The following is a 20,807-nucleotide window of genomic DNA, read 5'->3' as shown; positions in this document are numbered from 1 at the left end:
CGTGGTGCCGACCACACCACCTCATTCTAGTGCCGAGGTCATGGAAAGCATGGGGCTCTACCTCCATGCCCCTCAAGTGCCTTCATGGCATGTTACAGGGATACCTTTACCTTTTACCTTTTACTACTTCTGATTAAACTTGAATGAGAAATCATCTCTTAGTAACAGAAGTGTATTATTTTAAGGTTTTACAAAAATGATCAACAGTATCTTAGCAACAGAAGTGCACTATTTTAAGGGGACCCAGACGTGAGTTTTCAACGGATATATATTTATTTTTTTCTCTGGAAATATCAAAGATATCTGCAAGCAATTTTTCATATAAATTTAGCGTAACTGAATGAATAAATGTTGAAAAGTGCATTGAAATTGGTTAAATAGTTTGATCACAGTGAAGATCTTAATTCTAGATAAACATTTAAGATGAATTAAAACAATTCTATGCAAATCTGGCTTTCAGGTAGTAGCTCCCTGTAAAGCAGATTTGAATAATTTCAAGGAAAAATTGTTCCAGGGCTGGGTGTCGATCCTGGGACCCTTCGCTTAGCGCACGAATGCTCTACCGACTGAGCTACCCCAGGAGCTATTCACGTTAACAGGAAGCCACAATTTAAGTCACACAGAATTTCTATGTACTCAAAGTTGGGTTCAGGCATCTTATCAGCCCATTTGAGTTGTGTGGATATAAAGGAAGAATTGTGACGGTGTCGTGTATAGTTCCTGGGGTAGCTCAATCAGTAGAGCATTCGTGCACTAAGCGAAGGGTCCCGGGATTGATACCCGGCCCGGAACAATTTTTCCTTGAAATTATTTAAAACAATGTTGCTTGAAAGCACCCTGATACTAATTTATTTATGACTACACCCCTGTTTCTCACTCTAAAATGATGGAAGTGGAAGAGAAGTAAGTAAATTAAGTTTAAGATGTGGCAGATAGAAACTTTCGCTGTCAGCATCTCGGCAATGCTTGAGAATAAATACTTTCCTTTGTTTAACCTACCTACTTCGTTACACGTCATTAACATTCGACTGTTTTGCAACATACCTTGGAAGCTGATCTTGGTCAATACTTAAATTTTCCAACAACGAAATGACACCATTATTTGGCGGAGATAGATCCACGTTTTCAAGAGGTGACTCACGAGACAGTCTCCATGATCTTGGTCGATTTCTCCTCACATTACTGAAATAATTGAAAAAAGATGCATATTAATCTTTCAAATAATGAGCATTCAAATATTAAGTTATCATTCTCTTTATGAAAAATACTTCGGCCAATATAATGGACTTTTTTCAACTTCTAATGAAACATAGAGCAAACAATGTTTCTTCTGCTAAAAAAAAAGCGGAAGGAGAATATCCTATTCGTTGAGGCCATTGCAAATAGCATTGACACTTCATTAATCCCATTATCACAATGGAGTAAGTCCAATCTAAACTCTCCTTGAATAAACCATCATTTCTTCCACTCCACTTAAAACGATCTTAAAAAAAACCCACATGAATTGAGTAGACTACCGTTATTCTAAAAGTTTGTAACTTAGGCTATGCATCCTTACTCATCTTACGTGTTGAGAAAACTATGCAAAGAACAAATCTAGGGTAATTTACAAAAATCCGGAATCGCACATATGTATGCCACTATATTGTGTTACTATCGATATATATTGTGCATATATTATGTTTTTGATACAGGGAAAAATACTTTGCAAAAACATTCATAAAATACTATTTTCGCAAAAGACAAGTATTTCCCCTGGACTAAAAATAATACGAGGAATGGAAAAATTATATTGTGATATATGTGCGGTCCCGGATTTTAGTAAATTACTCTTCTTTTCTTCAACTATTCTATCACTCTGTTCAAATACATACATATGTATAGGAGAAAAATGTTAACATCTACTTGGAGGATTTAGTGAAGAACTGTTTTCAGAATATAGAACGAGTGATAGTAGGAGGAAGCATAAAGTGCATAAGATTTGCTGATGATATTGGCTTTGTTAGCAGAAGAGGAGATGATACTAAGGGACATGCTACTGGAGCTAAATGACAGCTGTGAGCAGTATGGGATGAAAATAAATGCAAATAAGACTCAAGATAATGGTCATAGGAAGAAAAATAAAGGAGGTAAACTTGCGAATTATAAATGAGGCAGTAAAGTAAGTGAACAGCTTCATATACTTGGGTTGTGCTATAAGCAGTAACATGAACTGCTGCCAGGAAGTCAAATAGAAGATAGCAATGGCAAAGGAAGCTTTTAATAGAAAAGGAGCATCTTCTGAGAACCTCTGGAAAAAGAACTAAGAAAGAGATTAGTGAAGTGCTTTGTGTGAAGTGTGGCATTGTATGGAGCAGAAACATGGACATTACGACGAAGTGAAAAGAAGCAACTAGGAACATTTGAAATCTGGATATAAAGAAGAATGGAGCATGTGAAATGGACAGACAGAATAAGAAATAAAGCTGTGTTGGAAAGAGTGGGTGAAGGAAGAATGATGCTGAAACTGATCAAGAAGAGGAAAAGGAATCAGTTAGGTCACTGGCTGAGAAGAAATTGCCTACTGATGGATGCACGGAAGGAATGGTGAACGGGAGAAGAGTTCTGGGCAGAAGAAGATATCAGATGATAGACGACATTAAGATATATGGACCATATGCAGAGGCAAAGAGGAAGGCAGAAAATAGGAAATATTGGAAAAAGCTGGGTTTGCATTGAAAGACTTTCCCTTGGGCAGAACACTGTGAAATATATATATATATATATATATATATATATAGAGCATTCAAGCCAAAATGTCCCCCACTACCATGAAAACTGGTTGGCGGGCAGGAATATGCAAGTCCTGGTGTTATGCCTCTCGCTAGTATGGCAGATTTTCATAGCTCTCAAGTCAGTATTCAGTGCATCTCTGTTGTGAGTGTTTGTGTTGTGATGTACAGTATAGAACAACGTATTTTTTAATGCAAAACTTTCGTGAAATATACATGGAGAACATGTTGCCGTAAATTCAGATGTCATTTCCCAGATGGTCCTGTGCCAAATAAGAAAACAATGTACAGACTCATAAAGAAATTTAAGGCGACAGGCTTGGTTCAAAATAAGAAGCGTAGAGTGAATAAACGGATCTTAAAGGAGGAAACATTAGATGAAATAGGTTTTCGATTAGAACAAAGCCCTCAGAAATCTTTGCGCAGATTAGCCCAGGAAGTATGGTTGTCAAAAACCTCAGTTCAACACGCCACTAAATTGTAGAAGTTAAAACCATACAAACTCATGTAGTGCATCACATAAGTGGAAATGAACTAAAGAAAGTATTCGAGAATGTGCTGAAGCAATGTCAAGCATGCTTGAATGTCGAAGATCACCATTTCCAGCAATTACTACAATAAGATAAGCATTTTATTTCAGTATTATGAGTTTTATTTTGCCGTAACAGTCACGATTTAGTAGGAGATGGGCAACCCATATAGCATGTGGATGCCGCGTGGCCACCAGTAGTGAGTGGACATCTTGGCTCGAACATTCTGTATAAATGTATATATTCTTTTAAAATAGTCTTCGTTCTTGAATACACTCTTTTAACACTGATATAATCACTGATGAACTATTAAGTTAAATTTAAATTTAAAAAATTGTGTTAATTATCCTCTGATTGAGGTTCTGGCTGATATGTACATCTATTATCAGGCAGTACATCTCATTTGACGATATGTATCAGAGGAAGAACAATTGTTTGTATGCATCTGAAGTCTGACTAGTGTAGCCTAACGTGTAGCTTAGTCGGCGATGTATATAATGGAGGAGGAAAGGAATTGGCCACACTACCCCATTATCTCCTGGCCTAGTCGCCTCATAAGTGGTGTCTTCTTGGTATCACTTATGAGGTTCAGACCTGTCAGTTGACTGAACAACAGCAACATATGTGTTAATATTTAAAATAATCTGTAACTTCTATGCTCTTGTATCTGCTGCCCAATTTCGCATTTTTGGCAGCCACAATTGCTGGGAATCTTTTTTTTAGTTGGTTATTTTACGACACTTTATCAACTGCTACGGTTATCCAGTGTCTGAGTGAGATGAAAGTGATCATGACAGCAAAATGAGTCTGAGGTCCAGCGTCGAAAGTTACCCAGCATTTCCTCTTAAAGGATTAAGGGAAAACCCCGGAAAAAAACCCAACCAGACAACTTGTCCCAACCAGGATTTGAATCCAGGTCCCTTCCTTTCACAGTCATGTAGGCTAACTGTCACTCCACAGCGGTAGACGGAATCGTTATTGTATGTCTATAATAAATGTATATATAAAGTGAATTTAGCTGTTTGTAACAGTACTGGTGCCTAACAAACAGGATATTTCTCCCTCTTCACCCCATTTAAAACAAATTTGTGATGTAACTAATTAAATGTAAGACTGAACTAGTGCTGAGATAGTTCCCTTCATACTCCACTTATACACCTTGCATATACGAATGTGACAGATTAGGTTTGGTTAGTTTAGGCTTTAATTATGCCTTGCATTTATACGATCAACTGCATCTCCACCAAAAAAATCCCTTATAAATTCACGATTTTTACTTCCAAAATCACCGAACTACCTCACCGTTAGTTTCACCAAATGTAATATAAATAAAAAGGGGGAAAAGAACTGACCACTCTACCCCATTATCTCCTGGCTTAATTGCTCCGTAAGTGATGCCTTATTGGTGTCACTTAAAAGGTTCCAACGTGTTTTTCGACGGTTGACTAAACAGTAACATAAATAAAAAATAAATTTTTATATAATTTAAATCAAGAATGTGAAATTTCTTTTTAATGTTTCTGTCATAAGAATGAAGAATTATTGAACTATACAAAAATTTCAGCTTTCTTATAACATATGAATACAAATTACAATATTAAAAGATAAAAAAGGTTTAGAGTTATATATAACAGAATAAAGTGTTGGTCTGAATAATAAGCATTAAAAATCACACTTCATATTCATTACACAATCACTCAAAGTTGTATTTTAACCATCGCATGCAATCTGCAGTAACCTATTTATAAACTAGGGCACAAGAATAACGTCAATAAAGCTTACTCAGTCATATCTTCAAGCCATTTTGGCACTTTTCCATGAGATGGTGATTCTAAATGCCCACTAGATCTTCCACTTGCGTGGGCTGTTTCTATTGCTTCTGTGTAATTGCTCATAGTTCCATAACATTCAGCTTAAAAACAGAGCATCAACATTTCGGTAGCTGTCTCCATTTCATCACTTGTCAAGATACTCTCAGCATCTTCCAACACAAAAACATCAGCTGTCATATCACAATACATTTTCCGTCTCTGCGCAAATACTGTTGTTTTGTTGTGTGTTGCTTGTTACTATGGAAACCAGTAATCGTTACCACTACCTGTTGATTATTAAATAAGGTTGACATTAGCCAATCCTGTAACCAGAGATGAAGTCGAAATGTTGGTAGCGCTTACCGTTTTTGTCGATGCTGCCATCTACTGATATAAATTTCATTCGATTTATTTTGCTTGGGCTCGCAACTATACGGAACATGGAGACGGAAGTTACGTAAGCACTAGCCGAGTAGGCAGGCAGCGATAAGGCGGCTTGAGGGATTACCATTATATTCATCCATTGCATTGTATTGTGTGTAATTTGTGCGCACGAGTCAGTTGTTTTGAGATACATGTGCAGTGCTGTTTCAGTTCTCTCTCTGCAACATGGTTATAAGATTTACTATCGAACAAAGAAGTTTCATTTGTAGTAACTTTTTAAAAAACAAATCACCTGCCCAGTGCCGTAGAGAATTTCAGGAACGATTTCCTGGGGTTGATCCACCAAACAGAAGAACAGTTCATAAAATAGTACACAAATTCAAAACTACGGGATCAGTATTGGACAAGAAATCAAATCGAAGACGCCACATATTAACGGAGGAAACACTTGATGATATCGGTTCTCGATTAGAACAATCGCCGCAAAAATCTCTCACAAAGATAGCTCAAGAAGCTGGGGTGAGTCGTTCATCAGCATTCAATGCTAGAAAATTACTAAAATTTAATCCCTACCGGTACAAGGTCACAGAACTACACGCTTTGGAGCCCGGAGATGCTCACAGGAGAATCAGTTTTTGCAGTTGGTTTCTTCAGTCAGTTAATGACGGCCATTTAGACCCACAATTAGTGATGTTTAGTGACGAGGCGTGGTTTCACTTGCACGGACGAGTTAACACTGAAAATAGTCGGTACTGGTCAGTAGATAACCCAAGACTTACACACGAAAGCCCAAAACATGATCCTAAGGTCGGTGTGTGGTGTGTCATAAGTGCGAAACGCATAATCGGCCCAATTTTTCTCCATAAAGCAGTTAATGATGACCAGTACCAAGCCTTAATTTTGGATCGGTTTTTTCCTCAATTAACCGAAGAAGAACGAAGGTATGGTGTGTTCCAGGAAAACAGGGCCAGAGCTCATCCCGCTGCAACTTCATTGCGTGCGATTGTCGACATCTTTGATGAGAGGTTAATTAGTGAACTGTGGCCTGTTCGATCCCCAGACCTAACGCCCTGCGATTTTTATTTGTGGTGCAGTTTAAAAGACAAAGTCTATAAATCAAATCCACGAACATTGGATGAACTCCAAAGCAACATACGAGAAGAAATAGCCAACATTTCGGAAGCAGAGCTGCAACGTGTGAATAAAAATGTACTTAGACGCTACAACGCCTGCCTCGCAGCAAATGGAGAACACTTTCAACATCGTCTTTGAAAAGGTAAGCGGTTTCTTTTTTTTTTTTTTTTTTTTTTTTTTTTTTTTTTTTTTTTTTTGCTACGAGAGAAGCTATTACAGGTCTCGCAAGCAGGGAATACCGACGGAAGGAATACGAATGAAACAATTCGATAAGGAAGAGCGGACGACAGGAAAGGTCACGAGCTAGCTTGAATGATATTCAAGAGTAGAATCGGAAAAGAAATGGCATCGATAGAATCAGACTTGCATTGTGATAGTTACATTACGACTTTAGTTTGTTCCATTGCATGTGAATACGTGTTTTGTATCGCACGGTATCATTATTTCATTCGTAAACATATGTTGCGCGTTTAATTAGCTTCAAATTTTTCTCTTGCTACGTTCTTTATTTCCATAGCGATGTCCTCATTTGTTCATCTTCTTAGAAGAGAGAGTACTTCCATCGGCCCGCAACTCTAGCTCCCTCGGCGTGCCTACATATACATCAAAACAGGCAGTAACGCCATCACTGCTTTTCGGTAATCGTTCCTTGCGCATGCTATACCGGTATTGTTGTGTTGTAGCGCTTACGGCTTGATCTATGAAATCGTTGAAGTAGTTCACGCAGTAGACAATAGAGTCGCATTTTGAACGGTGTGTCCGGGTCCGGATGCTCTGCCGGCAACATAGTCCTCTTGGCCGTCAAGCATTGTTTCCTGAGTTCGAGTCTTGTAAAGTTATAAGTGAACAGTATGGGTATAAAGGAATTGCTTAAAAAAATCATGTCCTGATCACATATACTGCACGTAATCAGAGCTATACTGAATTCCAGATATGAAAAATACTAAGGTAATGGAACATTTGATGCGAAATGTATTCACCGCTATGATACGTAACGAGATTTGTCTTGTTATTGCAGCGCGTGAACATTCTGCGTACATTCGGTACAGTCTGTTAATATGGAAATTAGCAATCGACATAGCTCAGTCGGCTAAGGCACTTGCATGCCGATCCGGAGTTGCGCTCGAGCGCGGGTTCGATCTCCGCTTGGGCTGATTACCTGATTGGTTTTTTTCCAATGTTTTCCCCAACCGTAAGGCGGATCTTCGGCCTCATCTCGCTATCACTACTCCCATCGACGCTAAATAACTTAGTAGTTGATACAGTGTCGTTAAATAAAGTTAAAAAAGTAATATGGAAATTACGAAATTAGTTTTAGTTATGAAGACAGGCATTGAAGATTTCCTACTTATGAAATTGGGGACGTGCAGTAGTATTACGGTTAAGACGTAATGCTGCAAGCTGGAAGGCCGTGGGTTCGATTCACGATGGGGTCATGGATTTTTGCATTGACCTCATCCTTCTAGCCGCACTATAGCCTTGAGGTCTACTCAGAAATAAGTACCAGAGGCATTTCCTTGGGGGTAAAGGCGGCGGGCATGTAGGACTGATATCCCTACTACCATTAAATGCTGACTGTAAAGGTGGGAGCCTTAATCTCTTGTCACCCTCTGGGCCGATTTGACCTGTCATGGGGTTGACTTTACCGTTTATTTGTAAATTTTAAAATAGCTGTATAAAGTGTCCCTAGTATAGTAAAGTGTAATATTATTCGTGTTATGCTACTCATTAATTTAATTCTCTTTTGATTATCGTTGAACTTGGCTTTGTGTTATAATATTTTTCATGAATCCATACGAAGTTATAATTTTACTGTTGGTAGTTACATTGTTGCTGTCTTTGTAAGTGTGGTACTTGGTGTGATTCCAGTATGTGTTATCTCCTTTAATTATTGTATTTAGGACTTGGTTTTGGGTTGTAATATTTCTCATGAACTCTTAGGAAACTAGTTAGTTAGCCTACTTACTTACTTACTGGCTTTTAAGGAACCCGAGGTTCATTGCCGCCCTCACATAAGCCCGCCATTGGTCTCTATCCTGAGAAAGATTAATCCAGTCTCTATCATCATATCCCACTTCCCTCAAATCTATTTTAATATTATCCTCCCATCTACGTCTCGGTCTCCCCAAAGGTCTTTTCTCCTCCAGCCTCCCAACTAACACTCTATATGCATTTCTGGATTCGCCCATATGTGCTACATGCCCTGCCCATCTCAAACGTCTGGATTTAATGTTCATAATTATGTCAGGTACGGAATACAATGCGTGCAGTTCTGTGTTGTGTAATTTTCTCCATTCCCCTGTAACTTCATCCCTCTTAGCCCCAGATATTTTCCTAAGAACCTTATTCTCAAACACCCTTAATCTATGTTCCTCTCTCAAAATGAGAGTCCAAGTTTCACAACCATAAAGAACAACCGGTAATATAATTATTTTATAAATTCTTTCAGATTTTTTGACAGTAGACTGGCTATAAAAGCTTCTCAACCGAATAATAACAGGCATTTCCCATATTTATGCTGTGTTTAATTTCCTCCCGAGTATCATTAGTTAGGCCTATATAATTTTTTCAAATACTTGGGGTGTACTATAAGCATTAACATGAGCTGCTGTCAGGAAGTCAAAAGGAGGATAGCAATGGCAAAGGAAGCTTTTAATAGAAAAAGGAGCATATTCTGCGGACCTCTGAAAAAAAACTAAGGAAGAGACTAGTGAAGTGCTTTGTGTGGGATGTGGTGGCATTGTATGGAGCAGAAATATGGACATTACGACAAAGTGAAGAGAAGCGACTAGAAGCATTTGAAATATGGATATGGAGAAAGATGGAGCGTGTGAAATGGACAAACTGATTAAGAAATGAAACTGTATAGGAGTGAGTGGATGAAGAAAGAATGATGCTGAAATTTATCAGGAAGAGGAAAAGGAATTGGTTGGGTCACTGGCTGGAAAGAAAGAAACTGCCTCCTGAATGATGCACTGGAAGGAATGGTGATCGGGAGAAGAGTTCGAGACAGAAGAAGATATCAGATGATAGAAGACATTAAGATATATAGATCATATGCAGAGACTAAAAGGAAGGTAGAAAATAGCAAAGATTGGAGAATGCTGGATTTGCAGTGTTAGACCTGCCATTTGGCAGAACACTATGTATGTAGTTATATTGTCACTGTCTTTGTAAGTGTGGTACTTGGTGTGTTTCTAATAAATTATGTGTTGAATTGTAGAGGGCACAATAGATCTGCAGAAGTCTAAATGCACAGGGACCCTAACTACTGTCTCTACTCCATTATGAAATCAATCAGTCATTCTAGTATGTACTGCATGTTTTAATTACTTCCTCTTCTCTTTCATTGAGTGTATTTGCTTCCCTTGGTATTGTTATAATTACTTGAACAGTATGCTTGCATATGATGGACCAGATAGACACAGTACTGGATAGAATTTTGCCTTTTACTGTTCATGTTCCCTTCCTGAATTTGTTTTATTGCTTCCTTTCCTGTTCCATTCTTATATCACAAAAACTGAGATGTATATCACCATTTGGTATTGTGTCAGGGAGATGTAGTTCGGACTCAATGCACAGAAAGTTGAACGGCCTCTGGTGCACACATAGGATGTTGTGCCTCAAAAATTTTGTATATCTCCTGTATAGTGACGGACAAGAATAATTTCTAAATGTTTGTCCTCTTTCCTGAAGTATCCTTAATGGAGATAAAGTCTTTAGCACAAGGTAATTGTCAAATTATATCATCTCGTTGAAGGAATTCTTTAATTTTTTCTATAAATAGAAGTGTGGTCTGTTTTCCACTGGGTTTTGTACTCACGAAGGATGTATACAACCCCAACCATTGGCTTAACACTGAAACAACTTCTGTTATTTACGAGGACTAGAAGTAATATTTTTTAAACACGTTTTACTGATTTTCCTAGTGTTTGTTTGCACTTCCATGTATTGTGGGTCCCTATCACCATGGCATGGCGCGACCTCCAGATATGGAAGGTAGCTGCAAATAATATTGAATAAATGGTCGCAGACAGCAGATGAGAGGTGATCCTCCAGCTTGGAGGTTGGACGAAGGACTAACAACCTATCACTGTAAAAAACAGCTTGTTACGAAACCCCAAAATAAAGTCCAGATATTTGAGATGGGCAGAGCATGTAGCCTGTATGGGCGAATCCAGAAATGCATATAGAGTGTTAGTTGGGAGGCTGGAGGAAAAAGACTTTGGGGAGGCCGAGACGTAGATGAGAGGATAATATTAAAATGGATTTGAGGGAGATGGGATATGATGGTAAAGACTGGATTAATTTTGCTCAGGATAGAGACCAATGGCGACCTTATGTAAGAGTGGCAATGAACCTCCGGGTTCCTTAAAAGCCAAAAGTAAGTAAGTTTGTTTGCACTTATATGCAAATGTTTGTGTCACTTGAGTTACTTCAGTTCTTGTTGATGGTACAGCTCCTTCACGCTGTTTCGTACTTTTCTTTTTCAGTTATGTTTTTCACGTGAGATTTAATTTTCTCACTGTGTGCTCTCAATTAAGAAGAGCTCTTTTTTTTTTCTTTCTTTTTTCCTCTTCCCCCCCTCTCTCGCGTTGTTTTTGCTTATAATTTTCTTTCATCTTTCTCCCCCCCCCCCAATACCTTTTAGCACATTCCGCTGAAGTTCGTCATTCTGTATGTTAAAACACTCTGTGCAAGTCTTAATAATGAACGAAAATCCGCAACACAATGACAAAACACCTAGTTATTTACAAACCGCGCATCTTTACACAGAACTGACACTGCAAGCTGACTATGTGAGACAGAAAATCTAAATTTGATATAACACACCCCTATTTTTATTATCCCTTGTTCTAAATATGAACTTTATTTTAACTGTGTTACTATGGTGAGATGTTATGAAAGAATGATATGAACACTAATGGAAAGAAGTTTTAAATCGGTTACTAATTACAGATAATTCATTCTTCTCATAAACATTTCTCTTACTTATAAGAATAACAGGAATGACAAAGATATTACATTCACAACTCAAAAATATTGTTTTGTAATCTAGATTACGACCTAAAATACATTCAGTTGCTTTGAAAATATAATAATATAAACACAGTTAGGAATCCAAGAAGGGAACTGTAATTATGTCACGGATATAATTGTCCACTCTTAGGAAAGCCGAAATAATTTCCATGTAATGATTATGACGAATTAAAAGTTCTTAAGAAGTTAGCATTGCATACACATTTTCTAAGAAATCTACTGAAGCATTTTCTTTAAATTAATGTTTTAGTTGCTGCTTCGTTACATAATTACAAGAAGTGCATGGGAAAATTTATGGTTCTACTAGGATGTGTGAATGTTGCAACTAATCAAAATAAGTTACGCCATTCTGTAAGTAAAGACTTTTCTTTTATAGTATACCATTTCAGACATTGTGTCTAAAAAATATTAAGGACGATGTCATTTTGGAAAGTGTATACTATTTGACTGTCTTCAGGCGCAAATAACATTAATTTGAATACCGTAAAGTGGGGTGACTTTGAACGCTGAGGTGACTTTGAACAGTAATTTAGCGCCTTTCTAAATTAAATGCTGTACCCAATTGCGAAAAAACTGTTTAAGTTGTCAATAAATTAGTTCAGTTTTTTCGCAATTGGGTACAGCATTTAATTTAGAAAGGCGCTAAATTACTGTTCAAAGTCACCCCACTTTACAGTACCTTGAAAAGGTCTGAAATTAAACATGAAAACAGTAATACTGAAAGGTAAATGAAACTCTGATATATGAATTAGGCCTACATATTTCAAAGATTAAATATTTTTTAATCGTTAGTTTTATTTTTGAGATGTGGCGAGTTTTTGCTGGAATGGGCCATATCTGCATCCCTGGAGTGTTTATGATAAAGATAACAACAGAGATAATTGAAAGAAGAAACTTTTTCTATAGTACTATTATTAGTACAGTAACAGTTTTGGATCTGAGATAGTTTTCCCTTCTGAAAACCTTTGGTTTTGTTTTGTGTATGGATATGCCTAAATTATAATCATTTGCTATTTTTAATAATTTAATATGCTGCCCTTCTCTTCAGAGTTTGATAGAATGATGTGATCATGTGCATATAGCAATGTACTTAGAAGGGAGTTATCAATCAAGAAGTGAAGGTAGTCAAGTTTTCCAATAATTCTTAACACTGTTGGTGGTTTGTGTGCTAATTCAATGAATGGATGTGTTTCAGAGTTATTGTTGGGGAGATGGTTATTTTCCATATGTTACCAGTGTTCTTCCTCATTTGTCAAGCTGTCCAGCATTCTACTATGAGTTGCACATGTTTGCAGGCATGCTGCTACTGTAGACATTTTCTCAAGCTTTCGTCTGATGTGGGTACGATATTTTGTTTCTGTGTAGACATTTATGCATTTGTTATTGCTATTACTTTTCATATTGTTCTTATTATTGATATAGTCATTGTTCCTTTCAGGCAAAACCATCAGTTTGTTCGTGACCAGCCACGATGACCTTGATATGAGACTGTTGTTGATATACTGTTTGCTAGGTAAGGGCTTGTCTTTTATTCGCCATATATTTCATTCTGTAATATTTTTACATCACTTACAAGACATGGTACTTTAATTTAAAGAAAAATGTTCTGTCATTATTTCTTCACTAACCTAAAAGATCTTGAAGAAATTGGTCGTTTGTGTGTTAATCCCACTGCCTGATGGATCGCATCCTATGGCTGCGTAAACTACCTGCTCAATCAAAGTTATTTTGCTTCCAGGTGGCAGGTAGTGCACATCGCTATCAGAGTCCATGGATACCCAGAGTAGCGCGATCGGCCACCATTGTTATTCCATTTCAACACCCTTGGGATAGGAACTTTTAAAGTAAAACTCAATTTAGGTCAGTATCTTTGGATGTTAAAATTAAAAATATTTGACTCTGATTTAGGCTATATAAGCTACATTCATTCCCTATATAAGTATATATGGAAAATAGCGCGCACTGGAATAACAATGGCTGATTTGTCAGCATTTCTGGCACAAAGGATTGCGGTACTCCTTTGCGGTATTCTGGATATCCATGGACTCTGATCACTATTAACATTATCAATATATGCAAAGTCACTACCTGCCACCTAGTGGCTACTAGCGAATAGGCATTGATTGGGCAGGCAGTGTAAGCAGCCATAGGATGGAATCCAGCAGGCAGTGGTTAATCCAATGAATGGATGTGTTTGAGAGTTATTGTTGGGTTGCTGCATCCTCAGTTATGAAACACTTTTACGTTCTCACACGAGCTGTAAATTTCATATTTCTCATCCCTGAGTATGTTGTATGACTTTGTGTGATGCTACTTTGTTATTTGCATAGCGTCTTGTCTGTCTTTCCTCGAACTTTCGTGTCTTTAGGGTTAGAACATTTGGAGGAGGAGTAGTTCTAAACTTCACTGAATTGCAATGTGCGTTGTGCTTGGTACATTCTTTAGCCTACAAGCTGTTTCAATATAATATACTCCTTTCCTTCCTTTTTTCTTCCATTCGACAGTAACTTCACTAAGATTACAATTTTTGATTACTTGTATGTCAATCCTTTTTGTTCTTGTGTTTCAGACTGCTAGATCAATAGCTGTTAAAATCATAACTCTATCTACTTGCACCACCATCATCCATTATGAAATGCCTTCACTTCTCACACGAGCTATATTTCTCTTCCCAAGGTATGTTTCTTCGATATTACTTTGTTACTATTAATGTTGTTGAAATTATATTATGCTTAGTTGCTTCTTTTGTAAAGACATTATATTTCTTTTCCCTTCCTTACAGTCTTTCTTCCTAAACTGTACTCTCCCATTTCACAGTTCTTGGTTATTAATGTTATTCGTGGTTCTTCTTGAGCTTATGATTAATTTGTGTGATGATTTTTCAGTTACTGTACTCTCTGCTTTCTGTGAAACAACCTCCCAATACCTCTCTGACATTCGAACACAAGCTGCGTACCTAAGTTTCCTCAACCATTTCTTCCAATTTCTATTTCTATTACGTAGTTAGTGTATATATTACTGATGTTCTAATTCTTATTTTGCTTTTTACTTCAATTTTTATGCCTTTTGTTGAGGAGATCATTCTGTTGATCTGGGCTATCAACATGTTCATTGCCAGTGGTCTACTGTTTTGTGTATTGGTGTGTAGGATTGGGTGTTCAATTCGAATTACAACAGTGGTGTTCTACTTTATTTGATTTTTTTTTTTTAACAATCTAACTGCAGTTGATTTACTTAATTTTGTATCTTTATGCACATATATTTCAACAGAGAATGACTTCTTTCCTTTTTTAAAATGTTATTACTTTGGTCTTGATTTAATTTTGTTTGTTCATGTAATGTTACATAGCTATAATTATGTCACATTACATGTTTTAATTGATCTCTTGAACTGCCTATTCACTGTCTCGTATTTTTATTTCTTCAGAATTAGGAAATATCTTTTCCATAGACCGCAAGTTGTTTTATCATGTACTACACTTCTTTGCTTCATTATCTTTCCTTTCCTTTCATTTTAACAAACACACAGTTTTCAGTTTTTCGTTATATTACTTCAGTCCCACTTATTATTGTGTTTCAGATTGATTGCTGTGTTCTTCATTATTTCAACATACTCATTCTCCATACCCTCCACACGCTGCTGCAGCCTTTCCTATGGAAATTGTTTATCGTTTGCAGACTAAATCAAGTACGGTGAAATATTGATTATTATTCCTTTCTCAAGTCCCTCCTGGTGAATGATGGGATAGTACCATTTTAAAGGGCTACAATCCGACTCCTACTCTATCACATTTAACCCTTTACCATTACTTCTTATCTACCATCCTGTCATCTTCTGTGATAGGCCTACCATCTATCCTGCAAAGTGTTGCACTTTGCTAAAGTGCCCTCTGTGGGTGCTTCAGTGTACCACTATGCTATGGAGAGGGCGAAAAGAACAAAAAAATGTTCTCACTAATCTCCAAAACTATATTTAGTTTTCTTACTCAATATCGTTTTAAATTACCATGAACTGGGATGTCTTTGATCAAGAAATATAAATAAATTGATCATAATTTGTAATGTAATTGTTTAGAACATTCAAAATAATTTATTTCAAAATAAGATATCATTCAGCACACTTGAACATGTGAATAATGTTGGCCATGGCTTCCTCTGCCCAGTGATATTGAATAGCAAAATTAATATGATTTTAAGGAAGTGTAATGTGACTTACCACAAGAGTAAAGTGTACCGGTAGTCATTGTGTTATTTTCATTCATTTCATTTGTGTGAAGGAACTATCATGTTTATTTGAAAAATTAGCACAATATTTTCTGGTTAATTGTTCATTTTGTGTTACTTTCACTCTATTAATCTCAATTTTATACTTTTCCTTTTGTAATTGAATAACAAGCTTACCATTGACATTTTCAAGTAGTATGATAATGATTATAATTTTAATGCACATACATACCATCTTAATTTCTTCCAAGTAGTCACTGAAGTGAATAGCTACTTTGACCTCTGTACCAAACTATGTCAGTAGTGACTGGGAGCAAGCATGTGCCGGGAAGCATCTCTTCAGAAAGGTTGAACTCTAGAAGGTGCGTTCGGAAACTCTCTTTTCACAGATGAATTCAGAGCTTGAAAGTTTGGAAACTGGTTATTTATATACTCTGCTATTCTGTACAGTTCTCATCCCTTTCTTCAGAAGGCCTGAACCGCCCTACAAATTAAACACAAAGTTTTCCAGTATGTAGAGTGTATTTCACAAATAAGCATAACTTTTAGTTAAAGTTTAGTTTCTAAATTCGAAGTTAGTCATTATAAAAGAATATTAAATTTTGAGATATTCTAACAGACAGAGCTTGGGTTTAAACATACTCACCCCTCTTCATGTTATGTATCGAGATGTTGGGTGTATACTTACTTACTTACTGGCTTTTAAGGAACCCGGGGGTTCATTGCCGCCCTCACATAAGCCCGCCATTGGTCCCTATCCTGAGCAAGATTAATGCAGTCTCTATCATCATATCCCACCTCCCTCAAATCCATTTTTATATTATCTTCCCATCTATGTCTCGGCCTCCCTAAAGGTCTTTTTCCCTCCGGCCTCCCAACTAACACTCTATATACATTTCTGGATTCGCCCATACGTGCTACATGCCCTGCCCATCTCAAACATTTGGATTTAATGTTCCTAATTATGTCAGGTGAAGAATACAATGCGTGCAGTTCTGTGTTGTGTAACTTTCTCCATTCTCCTGTAACTTCATCCCTCTTAGCCCCAAATATTTTCCTAAGCACCTTATTCTCAAACCTATGTTCCTCTCTCAAAGTGAGAGTCCAAGTTTCACAACCATAAAGAACAACCGGTAATATAACTGTTTTATAAATTCTAACTTTCAGATTTTTTGACAGCAGACTGGATGATAAAAGCTTCTCAACCGAATAATAACAGGCATTTCCCATATTTATTCTGTGTTTAATTTCCTCCCGAGTATCATTTATATTTGTTACTGTTGCTCCAAGATATTTGAACTTCTCCACCTCTTCAAAAGATAAATTTCCAATTTTTATATTTCCATTTCGTACAATATTCTCGTCACGAGACATAATCACATACGTCTTTTCGGGATTTACTTCCAAACCTATCTCTTTACTTACTTCGAGTAAAATTCCCGTGTTTTCCTTAATCGTTTGTGGATTTTCTCCTAACATATTCACGTCATCCACCTAGACAAGCAGCTGATGATTGGGTGTATTAATTATTTAATTTTAAAATGTTTTAATTCATTTTCTATGTATGTCATTTTGATGTCTTTTATTGTTCTTTTGCTAATTAATTTCCTTTGTGTAATCCTTAATGCTGTATTTCATTTGATTACCAGTCAAAATGTAATTAGTTTCTTAATGCAGGAGTGGCCGGTGTCAAAAATATCGAGTGTGTTACAGCTTAAACATATAGAGACATAAAATGTAACATGCAACTCACCTAATGCAGAAAAGTGAAATCCATGTAGCACTTTCTCCTACTGCAAAACATATCTATTACTATGGTGTTAAATCCTTCTTTGCATGACACCATCATTTTCTCAATAAATAGCATACTCTCCCTGACCACGTCAGAGACTGTCGGACAATATCAAAATTCAAATTTAAATTAAAAAATCACATTCTAGTTCGTGGAATTGCTTGTTGAACACATGTCAGGTTGCGCAACTTCACCTTAACCCATGACATATAGTAAATATCGTAACTATGCTGTTGTAAAATTGAAAATTAATATGTAATGTATTTATTATTATTATTACCATTATTATTATTATTATTATTATTATTATTATTATTATTATTGTCAGTTATCAATATCATCATTGCTATCTCTGTTTTCTTTCTTTTTGTTGTATTAGCTCGATGAGAGCTCTGTGGTGTTCTTTCGACTCTGTTGACCCTCTATAGGGCTTTAACTTAATTTGTATCATTTTCATCAGTGTATTTCTTTTTTGTATTTATATGTGCTATCTGGTAGGATGGAAGAGAAGGCCTTATGGCCTTAATCCTGTCAGATTAAATAAATTATTATTATTATTATTATTATTATTATTATTATTATTATTATTATTATTAAATTATTATCATACCAAGTGCAGTGACATGTTCCTGGGATATGGTGTTTCTTAAGAATTTTTATCCTTTTCAATGATGAGAAACACGTTTTGTAGTTCTACTGTCGTCATTAATGTTGTAACCAGAATCTTCAGTACTGTAACTTTGTTATTTCGCAAAATTTATCTTGTAGAGTGCTTGATAATGTATGCTGCAGCAGTGGAATGTCACCTTCAGGTGTTTTTGAAATTCTGTCTCTCAGACAGAACACGGAGCTCTGTCTTCAGCCTATTCTTATTCAGAGTGGAATAATGTTGAGCAGCAACTTCAAGTTCCACGTCTGGAAAATTCTCGGAGAAGTCACTGAAGTTGACAGAGTTTAGCAAGTTTGATGCATGAAGATGGGTTAGTGACTTGAAGTGATGTTGAACCGCTTCTGTAATTGTCACATACTTATTTGGTGTTGATATGCCTGCTTTCCATTTTTCTTTTCTTACTAGCTGATGAAGACTCGGTTTCAGTATGAATGTGATTTGTAGATTCTCTGATCTGCCTGACAAAATCTATGACACTTCATTTCATTCTTTAATTGTATCAATCGATCTAGCTTATAACTGGCTGTATAAAATGTCTCCTTGCAGCATTATTTTGCTAGAAAAAGATAGCAGTAAAGAAATTCTTCAACTTCCAAATATCACAAACCAACAGCTCCATGACAAGTTTTCTTATGTGACTCTTTCTCTAATTCCAGCAAGCAATATTTTAAACTCTCCTTGTTCTCAAATAACTATATTAACAGTTCTTGATTTAAAGTTCGACCTGGTCGCAGAACAGCTCGGAATTCTACGAGCCACCACTGATTCCAATGCTGACAAATGTTGAAAAGCATGCGGGAAAAGCAGACATATCAAAGAAAAACACTCTTGTTGATTAGTTCTGTGATGCAGCTCTTTCCGTAATGAAGTTTAACAGTTTAACTGGTGAGCATAGCAGTGTATGAAGTATGCACTGGGATAATGAGCTTTTATTTTTGCTTGACCCCACCTCTTTCACCAGACATGGAAACTCCATCATAAGTTTGTGCAATTATTTTCGGAGGTTTCTCTTTGAACAGACGATTTACTTAATTTAATATGCATTCAGAAATCGCATATGCGCTGTGACCCTCCAATTGAAAAAATTTCCAGAATCTTTTAAATGACTCACCTTTATTCTTGTAACGAAAACCAGTGCTGTGATTGAAAGGACATATCACTAGTCTCGTCTGACATTACTGCAACCAAGTTTGCTTTCTTCATTTCCTGCATTATTATTTCATGGCACACTTTCAACATACATTCCAATAGTTCGTTCTGTATAGTTTTGGAGGTTCCTTTAAACATTTGGTTCTATTCCATGTGTTCCCATACAGCATTATCTATCCTCGTCACGAAATCTATCTGTCCTAAGATGATACCATGATTTTCAGAATTGTTAGTCTAGTCTTGGCCTCTCAAAGAAAGCTAATAAAATCGATAATTTTGGAAAACATATTTTTTCCACCTGTGTTTCAATATTGCATCATGGTTTTCACGACTTAACTGTGCTGCTAAACTTACACTGCTGGTAGAAGTGAGGGTTCAATACATTGTGTATGTGTTTAACATTATCTTTGTGTTGTTTTATGAATTTGCTAAGATTCTTCCGTTCTACTACACAAATTAGAATTATTATTACCAAAGAGAACACAAGGGAAACAGTAAAGAGCGTTTCTTATTTCATAGTCTCATATCCAACTGTTTTCATATACTATCCTGTGAAATTTTCTATTGTATACACAATTTTTTCTGCCTTTTGCTTTCTGATTTATAGGCATTACACTTCAATTTTTTCTTCCATACTTCTAGAGAATGAATCAGTTAAACTCTGGATTCATTTCAGTCCACAGAATAACACAATAACAAGATGCAAGTAATATTTCACTCACTACGGATGCTTCCAACCAACCCCAGCTTCTGGGTTCTACTGGGAGAATAGTGCACTCCTGACCAGTTTCTAGTGCTAATGCTGAGACAATAAATCTTTCGTCTAAGAATATTTTTTACCTTGTTCAGCATTCAATGCTCACCTCTGTCTCACTACAGAGAAACTCAGCTTATACTGATGCTGTATAATAATTGTTTGCAAACACGATCTGAAGACTTGAGCCAAATGGTAATGTTTTTACAGAATATTAATTTGTATTTCCATCATCAACAACATTTATTTTAACACAATTATCAGTGTACTATAGCACAGTAGCACATTAGGACCTGTTACTCCTGTCTTAATGAATCATTTAGTATATTGATAAATGATCTTGACATTTTGTTTTTGGTAATAACTGTAATTTATTAGGTATTAAATCTTTTGGCCTGGAAGTTTTCTATATCTAGTAATGATCTTGACATTTTGTTTTTGGTAATAACTGTAATTTATTAGGTATTAAATCTTTTGGCCTGGAAGTTTTCTATATCTAGTAATGTATTCTGTGTGCTAAATAAAACTTGTATGTTTTATATACTTGC

General features: G+C 36.3%; 2 protein-coding genes across 12 annotated transcripts in view; one reads left to right on the top strand and one right to left on the bottom strand.

The window, feature by feature from the left end:
* LOC138709080 (katanin-interacting protein-like) overlaps positions 1 to 5,404 on the bottom strand; it is a 66,669-nt gene extending 61,265 nt beyond the window's left edge. Inside the window, exons 1-2 of the mRNA XM_069839585.1 lie at positions 5,084 to 5,404; positions 1,045 to 1,182 (exon numbers count right to left, since the gene is read on the bottom strand). Of these exons, the coding sequence (XP_069695686.1) occupies positions 1,045 to 1,182; positions 5,084 to 5,196 (251 nt within the window). The 5' untranslated portion in view covers positions 5,197 to 5,404. The remainder of the gene's footprint in view (positions 1 to 1,044; positions 1,183 to 5,083) is intronic.
* Positions 5,405 to 5,564: 160 nt separating this feature from the next.
* On the top strand, positions 5,565 to 20,807 carry LOC138709081 (uncharacterized). 11 transcript variants are annotated; one of them, XM_069839587.1, is made up of 6 exons: positions 5,565 to 6,772; positions 12,866 to 13,011; positions 13,109 to 13,183; positions 14,240 to 14,346; positions 15,251 to 20,637; positions 20,722 to 20,807. In XM_069839587.1, exon 1 carries the CDS (start codon positions 5,722 to 5,724, stop codon positions 6,766 to 6,768), a length of 1,047 nt encoding a protein of 348 aa, XP_069695688.1. In that variant the 5' UTR covers positions 5,565 to 5,721; the 3' UTR covers positions 6,769 to 6,772; positions 12,866 to 13,011; positions 13,109 to 13,183; positions 14,240 to 14,346; positions 15,251 to 20,637; positions 20,722 to 20,807. The 11 variants fall into 11 exon arrangements, 10 of the variants coding, with proteins under 10 accessions (XP_069695688.1, XP_069695693.1, XP_069695689.1 ...); XM_069839592.1 differs by lacking the exon at positions 20,722 to 20,807 and having other exon boundaries at positions 15,251 to 15,358; positions 20,182 to 20,701; XM_069839588.1 differs by lacking the exon at positions 20,722 to 20,807 and having other exon boundaries at positions 15,251 to 15,358; positions 18,455 to 20,700.

The sequence above is a fragment of the Periplaneta americana genome, chromosome 11, assembly GCF_040183065.1.
Source record: "Periplaneta americana isolate PAMFEO1 chromosome 11, P.americana_PAMFEO1_priV1, whole genome shotgun sequence".
Classification (NCBI taxonomy): Eukaryota; Metazoa; Arthropoda; class Insecta; order Blattodea; family Blattidae; genus Periplaneta; species Periplaneta americana.
Note: the sequence above shows the minus strand (reverse complement) of the source record. Positions and strands in the feature narration are given on the sequence as shown.